Source organism: Apiospora aurea (genome assembly GCF_038362705.1).
Source record: "Apiospora aurea strain CBS 24483 chromosome Unknown utg000006l_segment0_segment0, whole genome shotgun sequence".
NCBI classification, from domain to species: Eukaryota; Fungi; Ascomycota; class Sordariomycetes; order Amphisphaeriales; family Apiosporaceae; genus Apiospora; species Apiospora aurea.
Window position 1 is genome coordinate 3,794,542 of NW_027117393.1, and position 17,027 is coordinate 3,811,568.

General features: G+C 55.7%; 9 protein-coding genes across 9 annotated transcripts; 4 read left to right on the forward strand and 5 right to left on the reverse strand.

The window, feature by feature from the left end:
* Positions 1 to 614: 614 nt before the first annotated feature.
* On the reverse strand, positions 615 to 2,797 carry PG986_009754 (glycosyl hydrolase family 31; the record flags this gene model as incomplete). The annotated part of the gene is made up of 3 exons (XM_066845976.1): positions 615 to 996; positions 1,106 to 1,847; positions 1,885 to 2,797. 3 exons carry the CDS (start codon positions 2,795 to 2,797, stop codon positions 615 to 617), a joined length of 2,037 nt encoding a protein of 678 aa, XP_066698374.1.
* Positions 2,798 to 4,030: 1,233 nt separating this feature from the next.
* Positions 4,031 to 5,146, forward strand: PG986_009755 (uncharacterized protein; the record flags this gene model as incomplete). The annotated part of the gene is made up of 3 exons (XM_066845977.1): positions 4,031 to 4,627; positions 4,678 to 4,807; positions 4,860 to 5,146. The coding sequence occupies 3 exons, from the start codon at positions 4,031 to 4,033 to the stop codon at positions 5,144 to 5,146; spliced, it is 1,014 nt and encodes a 337-aa protein (XP_066698375.1).
* Positions 5,147 to 5,466: 320 nt separating this feature from the next.
* On the forward strand, positions 5,467 to 6,390 carry PG986_009756 (uncharacterized protein; the record flags this gene model as incomplete). The annotated part of the gene is made up of 1 exon (XM_066845978.1): positions 5,467 to 6,390. The coding sequence occupies one exon, from the start codon at positions 5,467 to 5,469 to the stop codon at positions 6,388 to 6,390; it is 924 nt and encodes a 307-aa protein (XP_066698376.1).
* Positions 6,391 to 7,803: 1,413 nt separating this feature from the next.
* Positions 7,804 to 9,559, forward strand: PG986_009757 (beta-tubulin family protein; the record flags this gene model as incomplete). Its single annotated transcript, XM_066845979.1, has 7 exons — positions 7,804 to 7,815; positions 7,883 to 7,906; positions 7,972 to 8,039; positions 8,111 to 8,165; positions 8,247 to 8,559; positions 8,617 to 8,915; positions 8,987 to 9,559. The coding sequence occupies 7 exons, from the start codon at positions 7,804 to 7,806 to the stop codon at positions 9,557 to 9,559; spliced, it is 1,344 nt and encodes a 447-aa protein (XP_066698377.1).
* Positions 9,560 to 9,803: 244 nt separating this feature from the next.
* On the reverse strand, positions 9,804 to 10,519 carry PG986_009758 (uncharacterized protein; the record flags this gene model as incomplete). Its single annotated transcript, XM_066845980.1, has 2 exons — positions 9,804 to 10,457; positions 10,508 to 10,519. The coding sequence occupies 2 exons, from the start codon at positions 10,517 to 10,519 to the stop codon at positions 9,804 to 9,806; spliced, it is 666 nt and encodes a 221-aa protein (XP_066698378.1).
* Positions 10,520 to 11,205: 686 nt separating this feature from the next.
* On the reverse strand, positions 11,206 to 12,118 carry PG986_009759 (uncharacterized protein; the record flags this gene model as incomplete). Its single annotated transcript, XM_066845981.1, has 2 exons — positions 11,206 to 11,642; positions 11,728 to 12,118. 2 exons carry the CDS (start codon positions 12,116 to 12,118, stop codon positions 11,206 to 11,208), a joined length of 828 nt encoding a protein of 275 aa, XP_066698379.1.
* A 2,011-nt stretch (positions 12,119 to 14,129) lies between these two features.
* On the reverse strand, positions 14,130 to 14,526 carry PG986_009760 (uncharacterized protein; the record flags this gene model as incomplete). Its single annotated transcript, XM_066845982.1, has 2 exons — positions 14,130 to 14,144; positions 14,293 to 14,526. 2 exons carry the CDS (start codon positions 14,524 to 14,526, stop codon positions 14,130 to 14,132), a joined length of 249 nt encoding a protein of 82 aa, XP_066698380.1.
* A 179-nt stretch (positions 14,527 to 14,705) lies between these two features.
* PG986_009761 (uncharacterized protein) lies at positions 14,706 to 15,943 on the reverse strand (the record flags this gene model as incomplete). The annotated part of the gene is made up of 2 exons (XM_066845983.1): positions 14,706 to 14,735; positions 14,783 to 15,943. 2 exons carry the CDS (start codon positions 15,941 to 15,943, stop codon positions 14,706 to 14,708), a joined length of 1,191 nt encoding a protein of 396 aa, XP_066698381.1.
* Positions 15,944 to 16,731: 788 nt separating this feature from the next.
* On the forward strand, positions 16,732 to 17,001 carry PG986_009762 (uncharacterized protein; the record flags this gene model as incomplete). The annotated part of the gene is made up of 1 exon (XM_066845984.1): positions 16,732 to 17,001. One exon carries the CDS (start codon positions 16,732 to 16,734, stop codon positions 16,999 to 17,001), a length of 270 nt encoding a protein of 89 aa, XP_066698382.1.
* Positions 17,002 to 17,027: the final 26 nt, after the last annotated feature.

Here is a 17,027-nt window from a genome sequence, read left to right on the forward strand (position 1 = left end):
GGTACAACCAACTCGCAGGTGAGGTAATGTTGGACCCAAGTCTCTTATCGATAGCTACTTCACTTGGAAATAAGATGGGGGCGGCCATATGGAGGAATTCTTTGGGAAAATCCGACAGCATGGCATGATCCCATCGCTACAACAATAATAGGATTCCATCGCGACATGCATTCGATGTTGGACAGCGACCCACTCCTTTTCCGGGCACCGACAAGTAGCGTGGGGGCCGCCGGGACGGCATGTCATAAGTCACTAACGGTGTCAGATCACACGATGCCTCTTTAGGAAAGGGGTTCAGCCCGGGAAGTGCGACATCGTGTTCTCGATTACAGCAGACGTATTTGCATCTATAAATATACATCCTTGGTCATTTCTGCTACCTGCATCTCACGGGGGAGTTCAACACAGCTGACTATCAAGTGACCCGAGAGATAGAATGATTGTCACCAGCTTCCGGGGCAACTTAACTGCATCAGGATCTGTATGCTCTGCAAAAGTACCTCTCCTTTACTGAAAGGGTCGCACGAACAACCTAAATCTTGCCCACCTTACTCTGGCTTAATTCCATAACAAACGACGTGTTCAATAAGGGCCGAAGATGTGCTATTGTTCTACTACGAGCCCCGTACAAAGACGGGCATGTAGTCCAGTGGGCAATCCACCTCGACCTCCTGACCGCCCTCCCATGTCGTCTCTCCTCGGGTCAAAGTCCACCTGTCGCCGCCTTCGCCCGATTCAGGCAGCTTGGGCAGATAAATCGTCATTTTGCGCTTGCCCGGCTCCATCACAGGACAGCACATGTACTTGGCGCCGAACATGTACTGCTGCTCGACCTCCCAGCACTTGGCGTCCGCCGGGAAGTCGTAGAAAAGGGGCCGCATGATCGGGGTGCCCTTTTCGTGAGCCTCCTTCATGAGTCCCCGGGTGTAATCCCGCATGTCTTCTCGGATGCTCATGTACGTTTTCAAGATCTCGTACGCCTCGTCCCCGAAGGACCTGTATCTCAACATCAGCTACTGCCTTTTTTTTTTTTTTTTTTTTTTGCTTTTTTTCAATAATGTTTCATGCAAAAAGCACATATCGACGTTATCAGAGGCACACATACCATACCTCATTCGCCGCGCCGCTGCGACACCCCGCCCCGCCCGTCGTCCCGTGCTGCGGCTGCTGCGGCTCGCGGTCGCCGTGCAGGCGCATCACGGGACAGAACGCGCCCCACTGGAACCAGCGCATGAGCAGCTCGCGAAAAGCCGGGTCATTCGGGTCGCCGCCGTGAAACCCGCCAATGTCGGTAGTCCACCAAGGCAGGCCCGCGAGGCCCATATTGAGCCCCGCGGCGAGCTGGTTGCGGAAGCTGCCCCAGGAGCTCGCGATATCGCCGCTCCAGACGAGGGCGCCGTAGCGCTGGGAGCCCGCCCACGCGCAGCGCAGCAGATTCACGACATTGGTCTGGCCCGCGGCCGTCTGCCCCTCGTAGAAGGCCCGCGCGTAGTCGCGCGGGTAGACGTTGCCGACCGCGACGTTGGGGCCGGCGTGGTAGCGGTAGTTGTCGAAGTCGTAGACGCTGTACTCGGGCTCGGCCTCGTCGAGCCAGAAGACGCGGATGCCGCGGTCGTGGTAGTTCTGCTTGGCCTTGCGCCAGACGTAGTCCCTCGCTTCGGGGCTCGTGGCGTCGAAGTGCACCGTCTCGCCCTGGAAGTTCATGGAGGTCCGGATCCCGCGCTCGGTGCGAATCAGGTGGCCTTGCTCCACCATCTTGTCGTAGTTCTCGGACCGCTTGTCGACGGTGGGCCAGATGGAGACCATGAGCTCGATCTTGAGCTCTTTGAGCTCCTTGATCATGGCGTCTGTGTTGTTCGTTAGTCGTGAGGTACGGTGCGCCACAATTAAAGATGCTTGAGAACTTGCCTGGATCCGGCCAGTACGTGGGGTCAAATTTCCACTCTCCTTGCAGTGGCCAGTGGAAGAAGTCGATAACGATCAAGTCAATGGGTAGATTCCTCTTCCGGTACTCGCGAGCGACGCCCAAGAGCTCCTCTTGAGTCTGGTATCGGAGCTTGCACTGCCAGAACCCCAAACCATACTCGGGCATCATGGGTACCTTGCCCGTCACGTCCGCATACGCCTCGATGATCTCGGCCGGCGTATCACTGGCGACCACCCAGTAATCGAGGATCGGCGACGACGAGGCCTCAAAGCTCATGATATTCTTGCCGAACACCGCGCGCCCCACCGATGGGCAGTTCCACAAGAAGCCGTACCCCCGCGACGACAGGGCGAAGGGCACGCTGGCCTGCGAGTTGCGGTGGGCGAGCTCGAGGTCGCTGCCCTTGATGTCGAGGTAGGGCTGCTGGTACTGACCCATGCCGTAGATCCTCTCGCGTGGGTCGAGGCTCTCGAAGCGCGCCGTCACCTTGTAGTCGCCGCCATTAATGGGCTGGAACTCGCGCGCATCGACCTCGAGGGAGCTGCACTTGGGATCGAGAAGGTCGCGCCGGGTCCGGCGGTACTCCTCGAGCAGCAGCTTGCCGCTGCGGGCGTCGTGCACCGTCAGCTTGCCCAGCCTGCTGATCTGGGCCGTGATGTTGCCGTTGGTGATGGAGGCCGTCTTGTCCTGCTCCGAGATGGAGATGGTGGCCTTCGCGGCGGGCGGGGGCAGGTCAAGGGCCCAGTCTGCCAGGGGCATGGTGCCGGCCTTGGTGGCGCGGATGCGGAATGCGTTGGGGCCCCATGGCTCAATCCAGAGCTTCTCGGCGTCGTACCGGAACACGAGACGTCCGTCTTCCTCATAAAGCATCTTGGTAGAATATGAATATCCTGTTTTGCAAATTACGACAACTAAATGGCGAAGCAATCGCCTCGGTTGTTTGTTTGCAAGGTGTTCGTGAAGTGGTGATGCCGTTGTTCAGTCATAAGGCCAGGACTGAAAGGACGGGGCACATTCGGTATGCATTGCTCCGGCGCCCGCAGCCGCAGAGGCCGCTTGCATATCCCCAGGTGTCGGCATGTACGAAACGCGGCCTATCATGGCTACCGGCGAGCTGCGGGCATCGATCTGGTTGGTGCAACGGTTTTCGGGGAACCCATGACGCCTGCGGTTGTAACAATTGAGGCGCGCACCCCGCAAGATTATGGCAAGCTCTGGCGATGCACTTATCACCGGAATGGCCTTGGCAGCGAAAATCACACGCGAATGGAACTGTTTGATAGGTGGGAATACCCGACGGTGTTGACGTTAACCTAACCGGCTGTTGCGCTGCCAGGGGCTTTTTGAGCCTCACTGCAGACGTACAACTGATTGCTTTGCAAGTTCCGGGACACTCGAGCACAAGAATATCCCCTCTTCCATTCCTATGTTGTTTCTAGTATTTTCCTGTATCTGAGTCACAGTATGACCACTCGCCGATATTAGCCCCTTGTCAAAACTGGTTTGCCATTATAAACACATGATCAATGTGGGACACGAACCCCTAAACTTCGTTCATGGAACGCCAGCCAGCGTTGTTCTGCAGCAGTCTTGTATCAATACACTGTCCTCTAGTGTGCGTTGGTTCCTGCCGTAGATCAGTCAGTCAACCCTAAACAAGAAATAATTCTGGCCATGAATAAGCCGGTGAACTAGTATCGAGTAACTGTGGTGGTTAATATGTTCGCACCCTTGGAACACACACAAAGTCTATAGAGCCTTAGCGCCATGAAACCTTCTCAAAGTCCCAGGAACGACCAAGGTCATCGAATAGAGCTACAGAAGACGACTGAGTCACACATGTACTAGGGGTATAAGTAGGACTCTTCGCATCATAGCCAGAGGTTGAAACGTTTCATGAACCAATGTCGACCTCGATTAGTACACATACCGAGTGACTGAGCCGACCCCCTAACGCCCATCATGCCAGTCACAATCAGGCCCTCATCCCATCGCGCGGAACCTATCCGCAGTCATATCAAAGACAAGAAGTTCGCCACAACACCAAACTAGATTCTGACTGGAGCTGACCACGGGTACAAAAGTCATGAAGACCGAGGGGACATGTTGGCTTCGTCCCTTGGACCCAACGGTGACGAGCTGAACCAACTTCCAGAGGAAGAGATGGTAATCGCTTCTAAGAACGGCTTGATTACCGCAGCGGCTGAAGCCTACAGCAAGCACCATCATCTGGTCATCCGGCCCGAGGATATCTGGATCGCCATCACCACGCAACTACGTTTCTACATCAAGGGGCACGCCGAAGAGCTACGGCACCTCATGGTACCCCACGAGGGCAGGAAGGAATTGGAAGTCAAGGTCGGCAGCCTTGAACAAGCCCGAGATGTTCCATATGTCGTGGAACAATTCGAAGGACTTCTCGAGAAGAACGTGTTGGACCCAAGCCTGGTCCAATGGTTCCTCCCCGACTTCAGCACCACCACCCCCGACGACGTCACCGTGGCATCCATCGTGGCCATGGGTGCCTACTCGGCCTACTTCAGCTTCTGGCTCGATGCAGTCTGCGGCATACCCAGCGTCACGCTACTTGGCGAACGCGCCGACTACGAGAAGATCCTACAACGCCTGGACCGACTCTGTGAGTTCGGCGAGGAACCCACGCAGTTTTGCGCGCAGCTGCGGCCCATCTTGCGACGCTGCGTACGCTCGTTTGACGCTCGTTTGACGCTCCCGAGGACGACGCGATCAAGGAGTTCTGGAACAACATCTGCACGATCCATGCCATGGGGTGTGGTGGTACGGAACATTACTACGCCGTTTGGATCACGGCCTTCTGCTTCTGGCAAGCGCGCGGAGAGAAGACCACGTATCACAGTTTGGGTAGGAACAGGTTCGGGCAGAGCGACGTGACACTGTCCCTTAGCAAAGGGAGTCCGGCAAGAGGAAATCGATGTCGGGCTTACATATGACGATGTGACCTACAATTCCATCGACGTGAAGGACTTGCCCTCTGGCTTCTCCAAAGTGCCGGTTGGGCTGCGCTGCATGGGAGTTCCGGTGGCCAAGATGGTTCTGCTGGCGGGTTCGGTAGCTATTGGGTGCAGGAAGAGTGGTGAAGTGACCACGAGCGGCCACGAAGCGCTGGATACTTTACAACCGCAGCTCGGGTGGTTCATGTATGAGAAGAAGGGTGCCTCTTTAGACAAGGATGATGACTAAGGAGTCGCTTTGCTTCTACAGCAGGGGGAAGATTACGACAATTGGAATTGTCAAAGTACAAAGGACATTGTTAAAAACCAATCGTATATAGGAAGTCACTTACACTAAAAAGTTGACAAAGAGCTGTTGGGACACAACCCCTTTATCTCGTAGTCATCACTCTGTATAAATCACGGCGGGTCGTCGTGACTAGGATAGGTAGACCAGAAACGTACCTGAGATACAACCACCCGAAAACGTCCCGTTTGACCATCTTGTTATCTGTTTATATCTACATTCATTTTCAGCCAACATGTGTCAAACAATCGTCGCCCACCACTATGCCTGCGGGCACACCGTCCGCCAGTACTTCCCCCAACGACCCCATCTGCCTCCCCGGCCCGGCCCTCTGCGCCCGCGTGGGCCCGCTCCGGCACCACCACTTCCACTGGAACGAGGCAAGCGACTGGCCGGGCGCCATGCACGAGGTGAACCACCGCTACGGCGCCTGCGACCTGTGCGCCGCCCACGCCTACTTCCGCAGCAACAGCGGCGACTACGACCCTTGGATTGCGTCCCTCAAGACCGACACCCTGGCCCACCAGTCCGGCTTCGCCGAGCACGAGGAGCGCGCCCGCGCTGCCGAGGCCGCGGACCGCGAAAATCACACCCTCGGCGGCTGGTGTCCCGAGCTGCTCCCCGCGGTCACGGCGCAGCTGGAGCGTCTGCTCTGGGACGTCCCCTCAGAGGGGGAGCCACTGTCGCTGGCCAACATGTCGTGCCTGCTGGAAGACGGAGAAGAGACCGACAGCAGCAGCCCGGGCTACCAGGCCGCTGCGCAGTGGCGCGACGGCGTGCTGAAGCACATGATCCTGCACGGCAACGCGACGGGCGCGTCGCTGCTCATGCACGTCCTGCGCCACATCCGGTCTCTGCCGCTCGGCGGGCCCGAGACGGAGGAGTGGTCGGACCTCGTGCGCCGCGTCGCGCACGCTTGCGGCATGTGGCGGCACTTTGCGCCGAAGCCCGAGGTCATGGACGGGGTGGGGCGCGTGGCGGCGGAGATGGGCCTCGCGGGTGCGTTTTGCTACGAGGAGGGGCGGGCTTATGCCGCGATTGGGGGGATACTTGAGAAGCATCACACTGCGAATGAGATTGGGAGTGCGGTGCTGGACTGGTTGATGGATGAGGCCATGTTTCCTGAGCCCGTGGAGGGCGAGGAGGCTGTGCAAGGCGACTCTCCCGAAGAGGAAGTCTCGTGGTAAGGGCTATGTTAAGGTAAGCTCTGGGTAAGTTTGTCGTACCTCCAAGTCGTAGACTGTACCCCTCTCCCCGAGGAATAATGGCGTATTCCAGTCACGAATGTGCTTATATATAGGATCATATACCAACGATAGGGGATGGACGCATCATTGAACTGGATAGCAAAACTAGGTGGGGAGGTTTGAATGATTCACAAATCATATAGGTTCGATCATATAGGTTCAACAGAATGTACAAATAGAATTGCCCTCACAACAATAGCATCAGTGAATTCCAATCAAACGTGACTGGATGTAGCTGCCCGTCATAGCCATCCGGGGAGTTGTAGAAACCTAACATCTGCGGCATTAAATGGCCAACATGGGAGTGCACAGTTGGGGGTGCCGTGATGGGAGTATGACTGAAGATAGCAAGAGACATGGGTGATTCAACAAAGGGAGGTTGTGGCGTAATTGGTCTCGCGCAATTCACGCCAGGGATAAGTACGGGGTGGAGGGTGAAAGATGTGAAGCCGCTTCAATCGCAGCAGCGAGGCAGGTCCAATAAAAGTGTCAAAATGCCTGTATCAATTGATCTGTCAACATGGATGGTGATGCCAAGTCGGCTGGTGCTGGGTTAGGTAATATGACACACCCGGAGCAATAGCCCGGGAGATTGATCAATTTGACTGTCATGAGGGAAGTGCCGGGGCTTCGACGTTCTGGGCGAATCTCACCGCTGCGTTATTTCGGTGCCTGAAATGTGCAGCACCACCCCGGTCGGTACATTGCCGTATGCATCATTGTTTACTTTTGCCAGACACGTCCTGTACCCCAAAGCGACATCGCCGCTTGGCACTTCGACAAGCTATCGCTTACGTACTCACGTCCTAGAAGCGCCAATGTTTAGGTAGTATGAGCTCTATCATTTGAATCATAGTCGTGTATTCCTAATGATGTAGTCGTGGCTTCTTTGATGGCAGGTTGCCGCTGCAGTTTTGAAGCCGTCGCGAGTGCTGGGTACATGCTATCGATAGGAAACATAAGACAACGATGCCGTTTTGGGCTTAAACGGTCGCGGCACGGGGAAGTGTCAGGCAGCCATGGCAGCGCTCGGCTGGCGTTTGGGGCCAATCAGGACCAGTGCCACCCTCCCTAATGTACTGCTTTGATGACCTGTCACGCCCAGGCTTGCCAGGCAACGAGCAATTGACCTCCCCCAAGCAATTGCATTAGTGCTTATCTGCACGCGGGCTACGGAGTACGGGCTTCGAATTTTCTTGCACAACCCCGGATCTCAATCCCTTCGCTGCCTTTTTAATCCTGCCTTGTCTCCCGCCTGCTCCTAGCCACCCAAACCTGTCAAAACAATCCTCCTGCTCGAGCGCGCGACCGAGTCAAACAGTCAAACAAGCACCAACCAACACCGCCGACATCATGCGCGAGATTGTGAGTCCGCCTTACGAGGTTGCCATGTCTGGGATCGAGTTCAGGCTGACAGTAATCAATTGACTAGGTCCACCTGCAAACTGGCCAATGTGTAAGCACCCGTCAACTTACTCAGCGATCAACATTCGAGCTGTTGACTGATGCGCGATCCAACAGGGCAACCAGATCGGCTCTGCCTTCTGGCAGAACATCTCGGCCGAGCATGGCCTGGACAGCGACGGCCAGTAAGCATCCCCCCATGATCAATTGTCGCCATTGACACCGCACCACCATTACAATTGCTGACCCGATGCAGGTACCAAGGATCCTCCGACTTGCAGCTTGAGCGCATGAGTGTCTACTTCAACGAGGTATGCGCGAATTGATATCCGACCCGCAGATGCGTCTGGTCCATTCGGAGGTCGGTTGCTAACGCTCGAGGGCAAACACAGGCATCCAACAACAAGTATGTGCCCCGCGCAGTCCTGGTCGATCTGGAGCCGGGCACCATGGACGCCGTGCGCGCCGGGCCCTTTGGTCAGCTCTTCCGCCCGGATAACTACGTCTTTGGCCAGTCGGGCGCCGGCAACAACTGGGCCAAGGGACACTACACCGAAGGCGCCGAGCTCGTCGACCAGGTGCTCGACGTCGTGCGCCGCGAGGCCGAAGGTTGCGATTGCCTGCAGGGCTTTCAGATCACCCACTCGCTCGGTGGTGGCACCGGATCCGGCATGGGCACGCTGCTCATCTCTAAGATTCGCGAAGGTAGGCTACGCTTCCCGAGTTTCCCGGGTCCAGGAAGGATCTAACCCAATTGACCAGAATTTCCCGACCGCATGATGGCCACTTTCAGCGTGGTCCCGTCGCCCAAGGTGTCGGACACGGTTGTGGAGCCGTACAATGCGACGCTTTCCGTCCACCAGCTTGTTGAAAACTCGGACGCGACCTTCTGCATCGACAACGAGTCGCTCCATGACATCTGCCTACGCACATTGAAGCTCAGCAACCCCTCCTATGGCGACTACAACCATCTCGTGTCGGCGGTCATGTCCGGAGTGTCCACCTCTCTTCGATTCCCGGGACAGCTGAACTCGGATCTGCGCAAGCTTGCTGTGAACATGGTAAGGCGGAACCTATGACGTCGTTAGGGAGCCGGCATGGGCCAGTTGAAGCTAATCATTGTGTGTTCTAGGTCCCGTTCCCCCGACTCCACTTCTTTATGGTCGGATTTGCGCCTCTCACGAGCCGCGGCGCCCATTCGTTCCGCGCCATTTCGGTGCCCGACCTTACCCAGCAGATGTTCGATCCGAAGAACATGATGACCGGTTCCGACTTCCGTAACGGCCGATACTTGACCTGCTCCGCCATCTTCCGTGGCAATGTGGCGATGAAGACGGTCGAGGACCAGATGTACAGCGTTCAGCAGCGCAACTCGTCCTATTTCGTCGAGTGGATTCCCAACAACGTCCAGACGGCGCTTTGCTCCATCCCACCAAAGGGTCTGAAGATGTCGTCCACGTTCGTGGGCAACTCTACTGCTATTCAGGAGATCTTCAAGCGTGTGGGCGAGCAGTTCTCGGCCATGTTCCGCCGCAAGGCCTTCCTTCACTGGTACACGGGCGAGGGAATGGATGAGATGGAGTTTACCGAGGCCGAGTCGAACATGAACGACCTGATTGCCGAGTACCAGCAGTACCAGGATGCGACCATCGATGGGGATGATGAGGAGTATGGCGAGGAAGAGCCGATTGAGGAGGCCGAGTAAGATTGGTGTCTGACAGCTGTTGGACTATTGTCTCACTTATCAGTCAGAAACTTTACTCTTGGACCCTGCAAACTTTGGTATCCTTCGTTCACTCGCTAACATCACATTACTTCTCGACAAAAAGTACTCTATGAATATAAAGTCATAAGACCAGTGACCGGCAGAAATGAAATGTGACAACTGTTCAAGCACGACGTGGTGATGCTATTGCATGGCATCATAGTTGAGAGAAAGTAAGAGCCAATTACTCCATACCGGGCTCCCTCCACCACCTATACGAGTGACACTTTACAGCTACAGTAGTACCTTGTTGGAGTCTCTTGATCCAGAGCTCCGGGATCCGGCCGTAGAAACTCAGGGTCTGGAGGCTGGCGAAACCAACCAGCATGTCGAGAAAGGTGCCCTCCTTCTTCGCGTCGCGCCTGTACTCCCACGCGCCAGCTCGGTGGAACGAATACGCTGCGGCGGCAGCCAGGGTTCTTCTTGGCGCCCAATCGACCGTAAGATGCTCCAAGCCGGGCGCCCGGACGAGGACGGCGCCGAAGAAGTCCAGCCAGGCGTTCCAGTAGGGGTAGTCGAGGTCGACCACCAGGACCAACCGGCGCAGGCGCTCGAAGCGCAGGTTGCCGTGCACGGCGAAGCCGATCCGGCGCTCGTTGCGGGACCCGGGGCGGTGGATGCGCAGGACGGCGTCATGGTGGACTAGGGGGGCTAGTTCGCGGTAGGCGGACTTGCTGGCTAGCATTAGGGAGGGTAAGGGGGTGCTCGTGGTGGTGGTGGTGGTGGTGGTGGTGGTGTTGTCATTGTCGTCATTTAGGAAGGTGTGCATGGGCCGCATGGAGTCGACGAAGTCGGCGTGGGTGAAGGAGAGGTAGTACTCCCAGATGCGGTGGCGGAGCTCGGAGGGGAGGAGGAAGAGGGGGAGGAGGGGGTGCAGGGTTCGGGGACGGGGTCTGGCATTGCGGAGATGGTGGAACGGAGTAAGTTCCGGTTGATCAGATTTGTGAATCCAAGATACAGACGTGGGCTAAAAGCGGGAAAGGGTTGGCGCTGAGTATGGCAGGTTAGCTGATGAGGTTGAGGGGAATGCCAATGGACTTTGACTGGCCGTTCAGTGTTATCAGACGCGATGAGTTCAAGGCAGCAGCTTGAGCGAGGTCGTGGCCAATCAGGGGGCTGAAGAACCCCCGCCCAACTTTGGTTCGTCCGGTTGGCCGGACGACGTTACATGCATCCAGCCCGGGATCGGGATGCTATATCAGGCCGAGTGAAACAATGGGTACTTACATATCCAGGGTCCCATTTTGAGCTACCCTAGCCGCTGTTTAACTCCGGGGGCTGTATACCCTTCTCGCTACCCACTCGAAATCTACGAGATCCAGGTCAGGGGGTGTCTAGGTTCCTTCGGTGGACCGGAATTCCTCCGATGACCCGATTTCGCCTTACGCTTGATATGTAAAGTGCTCTATTGATTCCTGTGAACCCAAACTATCATAAGCAAAAATTCAGAACTAGTACAACCAGAAAGCGGAGCTCTTGTGTCCGTGACCCCTTTAAGTCCGCTACTATAGAGAATTCCTGACAAGTAATCGCAGTTTGCCCTTTCAATACTTACCACGATAGTGATGATCTTCCAACGCAAATGCTTATGTCCTAGGAATGGTGTTTCCATGCTCGTCATAGTGAGTGTAGTATCGCGACTCTGGCGTCTCCATCTCGTGCTGCTGATCTGGTACATATAGCTCCCCCATGGGCGACGAGGTGTCCGCCTCTACTCGCTCATGTATCGCGTCCAGTTCTTGGGGATAGTGTTGGTAGTAGTCTGCGTGGGCGGTACCGGGCGCCATGTTTTGCATGTAGGCGGTACCTTTCTCTCCTCCTTCTCCTCCAGCCGGTAACTCGGCCGCCAGCCGGCTTCGCTTACGAAAGTGGCGCCAGAAGAGGCCAGCGACTACCAGCAGGATCAGACCGGCGACACCACAGCCGACACCGATGCCGATTTGGGCACCGAGGGCGAGGCCGTGGGGGACCCCTGTGTCACCGACGTCGTCCGACGGCGAACATGAAGTCAATGGAAGTGGAGCTGTCGTGAGATTAGATTAGCGTTTGACACTAAATCGCAACACGTCCCTTCTCCGCTCAACTGGGGCAACCTTGTTTCGACGTACACGGTGCTTCACGATGGTCGCAGCGGATGACCTCGGAACACTGGAACTGACCCTGCTTGTACCGGTTCAGCTTGTACTGCTGCCAGCACCGGAACCCGCCGTTGTTGCTGTCGTACCCGTTGGTCCCGTTCCCGACGTAGCCGCCCTCGGCCGGCTTGGGGCCCAGGGTCGCGTTGAACTGGACCCCCGTCGTGGTGAACTGGCCCCACGAGAAGCCGCAGTACCAGCTGGCCAGCTGGCCCTCGGGCGTCGCCACCACGGCCGTGTCCTGCGGCTTGCTCTCCGGGCTCGTCGCGTTGAAGTACGCCATCTGCGACTGCAGCACGTTGTTGCCGTCCTTGCAGTCCGCGAGCACGACGTGCTCGCTGGGCGCGACCGGATCGGTCGCCATGGCGGCTCTCGATGCGGTCAAAGAAGGAGGGAACTCAGACTAATAACGATTTTATTGCTCGTCTCGATCCCGCCTTTTCACCATGCGCAGCGGCGTGCGCTCATGGAGGTGGAGTAAATCGATGTGCGCAAATGTCCGCCCGTCTGTATACACCAATAGGAGAGGCTTCACTAGTGTCGTCACAAAGTGGTTCGCGAAAAGTGGGAAAGAGCTAAGAGGTATGTAGTTGGTCTTACCTCCGGGGGGTGGTCGTGTTTTTCATCTGCTTAGTTAGTTGAGAAGAGGCAACGCCTGATAAGAGCCGAATGCCACACCCACCCACGGCCTCTCATCGGCAGTTTCTTCTCACGGCCAGGCTCAATTCGCCCAACGCCAAGTAAAGTGCAGATGTGGTGGCCGCAGCCTGCCTCTAGAGAGTGCAGAAAAAGCACTTTGTGGGTGGTCAGACTAGCCCAGAAGCGGCAGGTAATGCGAGCCGTCAGCTTCCTGCAGGTCGCACAATCCCTCCTGATCTGGGGAGACCGATAGGCCTAAGGCAGCCTTCGAAGGCTCTCTTGGGGCAGGGATTGGCGGCACGAGCCGCTTTGCTGGCTGTCAGGCTGCCAGTCTGCCTGCAAACCGGTGTCGCAGAATACATGTCTCGCCTATTGGCTCTTCGGTGCAGTCTCCTCCTTCTCCACCAGTAAGCTGCCTTGGCTGGCAGCTGAAAGGCACAATAACTGGCTAGCGTGCAGCGAACTTCCCCTCAGTAAGCACAAAGGTCCTTTTGCACATTCGGTGAGGCTCTGTCAGGTTCGCCTTCCAGATCGTCTCCTGGGAACAATCTCCAATGTCGCCGTCCGTCAAGCAGAGATAGCAGAGGGAGAAATCCCGTCGAAACTGTGGAAGTGCCCGTGGACCAATTGTGTTCCAAGTGCGAGCAGCTTCACCTTTCGAAAGGGAAGTTTCTTCCGGACTTAAAAGACAATGTCACCGGTCTTCCCGGCGTGCTTGCCTCGGGGTTTGATCCTCTGGGCATGGGCCAATGCAGGCTTGGGTTCCTGGACGAAATATATCGAAGACGCACTTCCTGCTCCTTTTGCTGGCTGGTTTTCAATGCCACGTACACGGAGACGGGAAGTGTTGGATTTGACGGCCTGACGGACGCAAGGGAGCGCGTGTCATGTTGCTTTGACTGGGTGAGTTCCTCATGAGGCAGCGAATACTTGGCTTACTGACCTTATCTTGCTATTCCAGTCTGTTTTCTTTTTCATTCATACACCAACATTACCCCGGTCGTCTCGGACCGGGTCAAAAGGCATGATACCCGGATATAAAGGAATAACGAATATGTTTGGTGTAGGCAATTGGATGGGCGCGTAACTAGCGAGGGTGATGCAATTGCAATTGGACCTCGCGATTCCACAGTTACGAGGCGGATGCGGATCTATGATCCGGACGCAATCATCCCGAATACTTACATCATGCTTGTCTCCGATGACGAGACATTAAGCAATCCAAGCTTTCTAGCGCGGAGAGTTGCAAACTCCCAGATTGACCTGGCTCACGTCCAACGTTGGCTGAACGTCTGTGAGTTGCACCATGGAAGCTTCTGCAACGGCAATCGTATGCGGTCCAAGTTGAGAGATCAGCTACGATTTATCGATGCCCAGCTCGGCAAGTTGGTGGCGGGCCAAGATATGACCGACATTGAGAAAGATAATCTCAGATATGCTACCCTCAGCTATACCTGGGGCTCTCATCCTATATTCAAAACATTGAAGGGAAATTTCGCTGAGTTGCACCAAGCTGGAAGGTTAAGTCCAGAATCCAATACTCTGGCGCGCACTATACGTGATGGGATAATATTGATAAAACAAAATAACCAATTTTACTATAGCAAGTTCACAGAGCTGTGCAGGACGGTACAAATAGACTCAAGTCAAGCAAGTAGCGCACCAACGCCAGAAGCGATAGGCCAAGTTACAGAAACCGCACTAAGCAATAGCGGATCCGTCCAGTACAGATGAAATTACCTGTAAAGCCACTGTTCAGGGATCGGGGGGATACCGCATCCATTCGGGTTTGGGGACAGGAAGGAACCTTAGCCCCCTATACATATGAGGATGATGCTTCCGCTCCATTAGGTATTTTGTCGCGTCGGGTTCATGGAAGACAGGTGGGGAACATCCCACTTGTGGACTCAACTGTATGGGATTCGACCATCTCGCCTTGAAATGCTCCGTGATAATATCCAAGTGCTTCTGGTGCGTGGCCCACGACCTCCCATTGGCGCACCGCTTGTCCGGGCACCAGGTTATATGTTTCAGGTCTTTATCGGTGGTCAGCCCGTACGACTCCGGGTTCAGCATCTGTAGCCAGACGTCGTGAATGACGGACCACGGGGCGGCCAGGTCCGGCACGGGCATTTTTAGTTGCCGTTGAAGAAAAAGTCCCCGTTTTCCCACGGTCCAGAGGTACTCGTACCGCTGAGGCTTACTCAAGAATGAAAGGAGCCCATAGGGGTGCGAACAAACTGGGCACATCGCACGGAACCAGCCCGGTGTCATGGCGTATCTTTCGTTAGATCGTTGTAGAAACCCCTCAGTCAGATCCAGTTCACTTTCCCAGGTATAACCTTTTTTTTTTTTTGAAGTCACGTGCTGCCTCATTCGCATAACGTACGAAGTTATGGAAAATAGGAAGACCGTCAAAGCTGATATGGGGACAGAGGAGGTTATTATACCCAGCCTCGGCCGCCTGGGTCAAAGCCTCCTCGATCTTTTCGGCCCCGTGTGATTCATGTTCGCCCACTCTGTAGTCAAATGCGGTCGTAGCTGCGGCCACTGCTGCTTTTGTTTTCACCCGAAGCGGTATGGTCCACTGCACGCAGAGCGCACCCTGGATGGCAGTTCCCTTTAGATGATCGGGCAGCTTGATGGTCTCGGGTGAAAGACAGGTCGCGGATGGCTGGACTGCCGAATACCGCAAGGGCTCTTCGAATTCTTGGAAACACAGGTCGCAACGCAGGAACCATGGAGGTGATGGGTGATTATTACTCCGAATCACCTTTCGCCACTCTAGTAGCTGCCTCAGCGAGACGGTGTGATGTGGGCAAATTGCAACGCCGCCTTCGACCATGATGCAGATCGCACCGCCCTCGACCTCACGCTGGCTCTTTGAGAACGTAATTAGATGGTGCGGAACCTGACACTCGATGCAGTATTTAGTCTCGTTTGCCATCCAAAACATGGTGGTGTCGTATGCGGAACCGGCTTCGAATCCGACCTGGCCGGGGAGTCTGGCATCGACGCAGGCCGAGCAGCAACGACGACGGCGAAGGCGCTCAAACACGTCCTCCCAACCGACCTGGCGATGCGGGAGGTTCAAAACTGGGGGCGAGCTTCTCATGAAATATTGCGTTTGCACCGGCCCTACGAACTCTGGGTCGGACAAAATGCGGCGGAATAGAGAGCAAGTTTGGCGCATGATGTAAACATCGGAACCGTCCGGGTCGCGGCATATTTCCAGCATAATCTCCTCTGGCAGTCGGTGCAGAGGGCTGAGGACTAGGTTGTGCTGCATTCTTAGCCACCAGAGCGGCTTTGGCTGAGGCTTGAGTGGCCGGAGTCTGCGCCATTGCTTGCGTGCCCAATCGGGTACGAGTCGACGATACCTGCGAATACCATTCGACTTGGCATCTGGACTTGCGAGTGAGGCACTCGAATCCGCCACGTCCGAGGGTAGGGGGTCTGACCTTGATCCATATGAGCGTGGTAGGGATCCATAAGAGCGTTGTGAGTTCAAGACGGTGGTAAGGGCCAGAAACCCTGCGATATATGCCATCTTGCTATACAAAAGGCAATGAAATGAAAGGCTTAGTCGAGTCGAGCCGCCGTTGACGTTTTCTCCTCTTCGACGAAAATGTCAGCAGGAAGGCCGGTTTTATTTCTTTCGCTGCTTGAGCCACGACGACGGAATTTGTGTTTGTACCGGGCTTATTGGTCGCTTATTTACTCTGCTTCGGGTCATTTGCTTCTGTCAGCCTGTTGGTATAAGTCGAAAACGACAAGCTACCGGATAAATCAAAACTCCAATTCATAGTTGCGCAAGTTTTGTGTCGCTCTGCGGTGCACCCGCGATTCAAATCTCAGCTGCATCACATGCATCCTAAAATACTTCCCATGCGCTGCATCTTCATCCTATGACGATCTGCACGCCGCACCCAGCGCGACCTTGACGCGGCAGGACCGGATGGCCTCGCAGGCGTTGTCGAGGGACTCCACGGCGGTGGCACATGTGTCCGTGGGCGTTTTGATGGGACCGGTACTGCCAACTAGCAGAAGGTTTGTCCAGGCCGCCATTGAGTTCCGGAACGTTTCTTGCAGGATGCCGCCCTGGACCGGTGGATCATCGTATCTGCTCCGGTACGTCCGTAATCACCGAGTTCTCCATCCGTGCCGGCAAACGCAAGTTTACTTAGTTACTACTCATCCGTTCTCTCAGCTAATGAATGTAACGTTTTATGAGCATAGGCTTCGACGACGACGCATTGAGGCATATCGTCCGCCACATTCACCAAGAAAGCGGAGAGCTCCTGGAGGTTGCCAAGTTCAACGTCGAAGGTGTCCAATATGTTTGTGCAGGCCACCCGTCCCCCTGGTCGGCATCGATGTACCGTTCCACTCGAGCCGACTGCAGCCCAGAGTGCCGGCCTGGAGGGACTTCTTGCGCAGTCGCATCCAGTTGGATGGGATACGCCCGGAGCGGCTCGTGCGCAGGTTCATTCCGAACGTGGTGGGGAAGCCATTCTCCCTGCGCAGCGCGTTCGTGAAGAAGGTGGCGGAGATCACTCACAGTCCTCCTTTGCAAAGGCTAGTCTGATGGACAGCGATTTCCGGTAGCAAATAGCCACTTACACGCTTGTGCT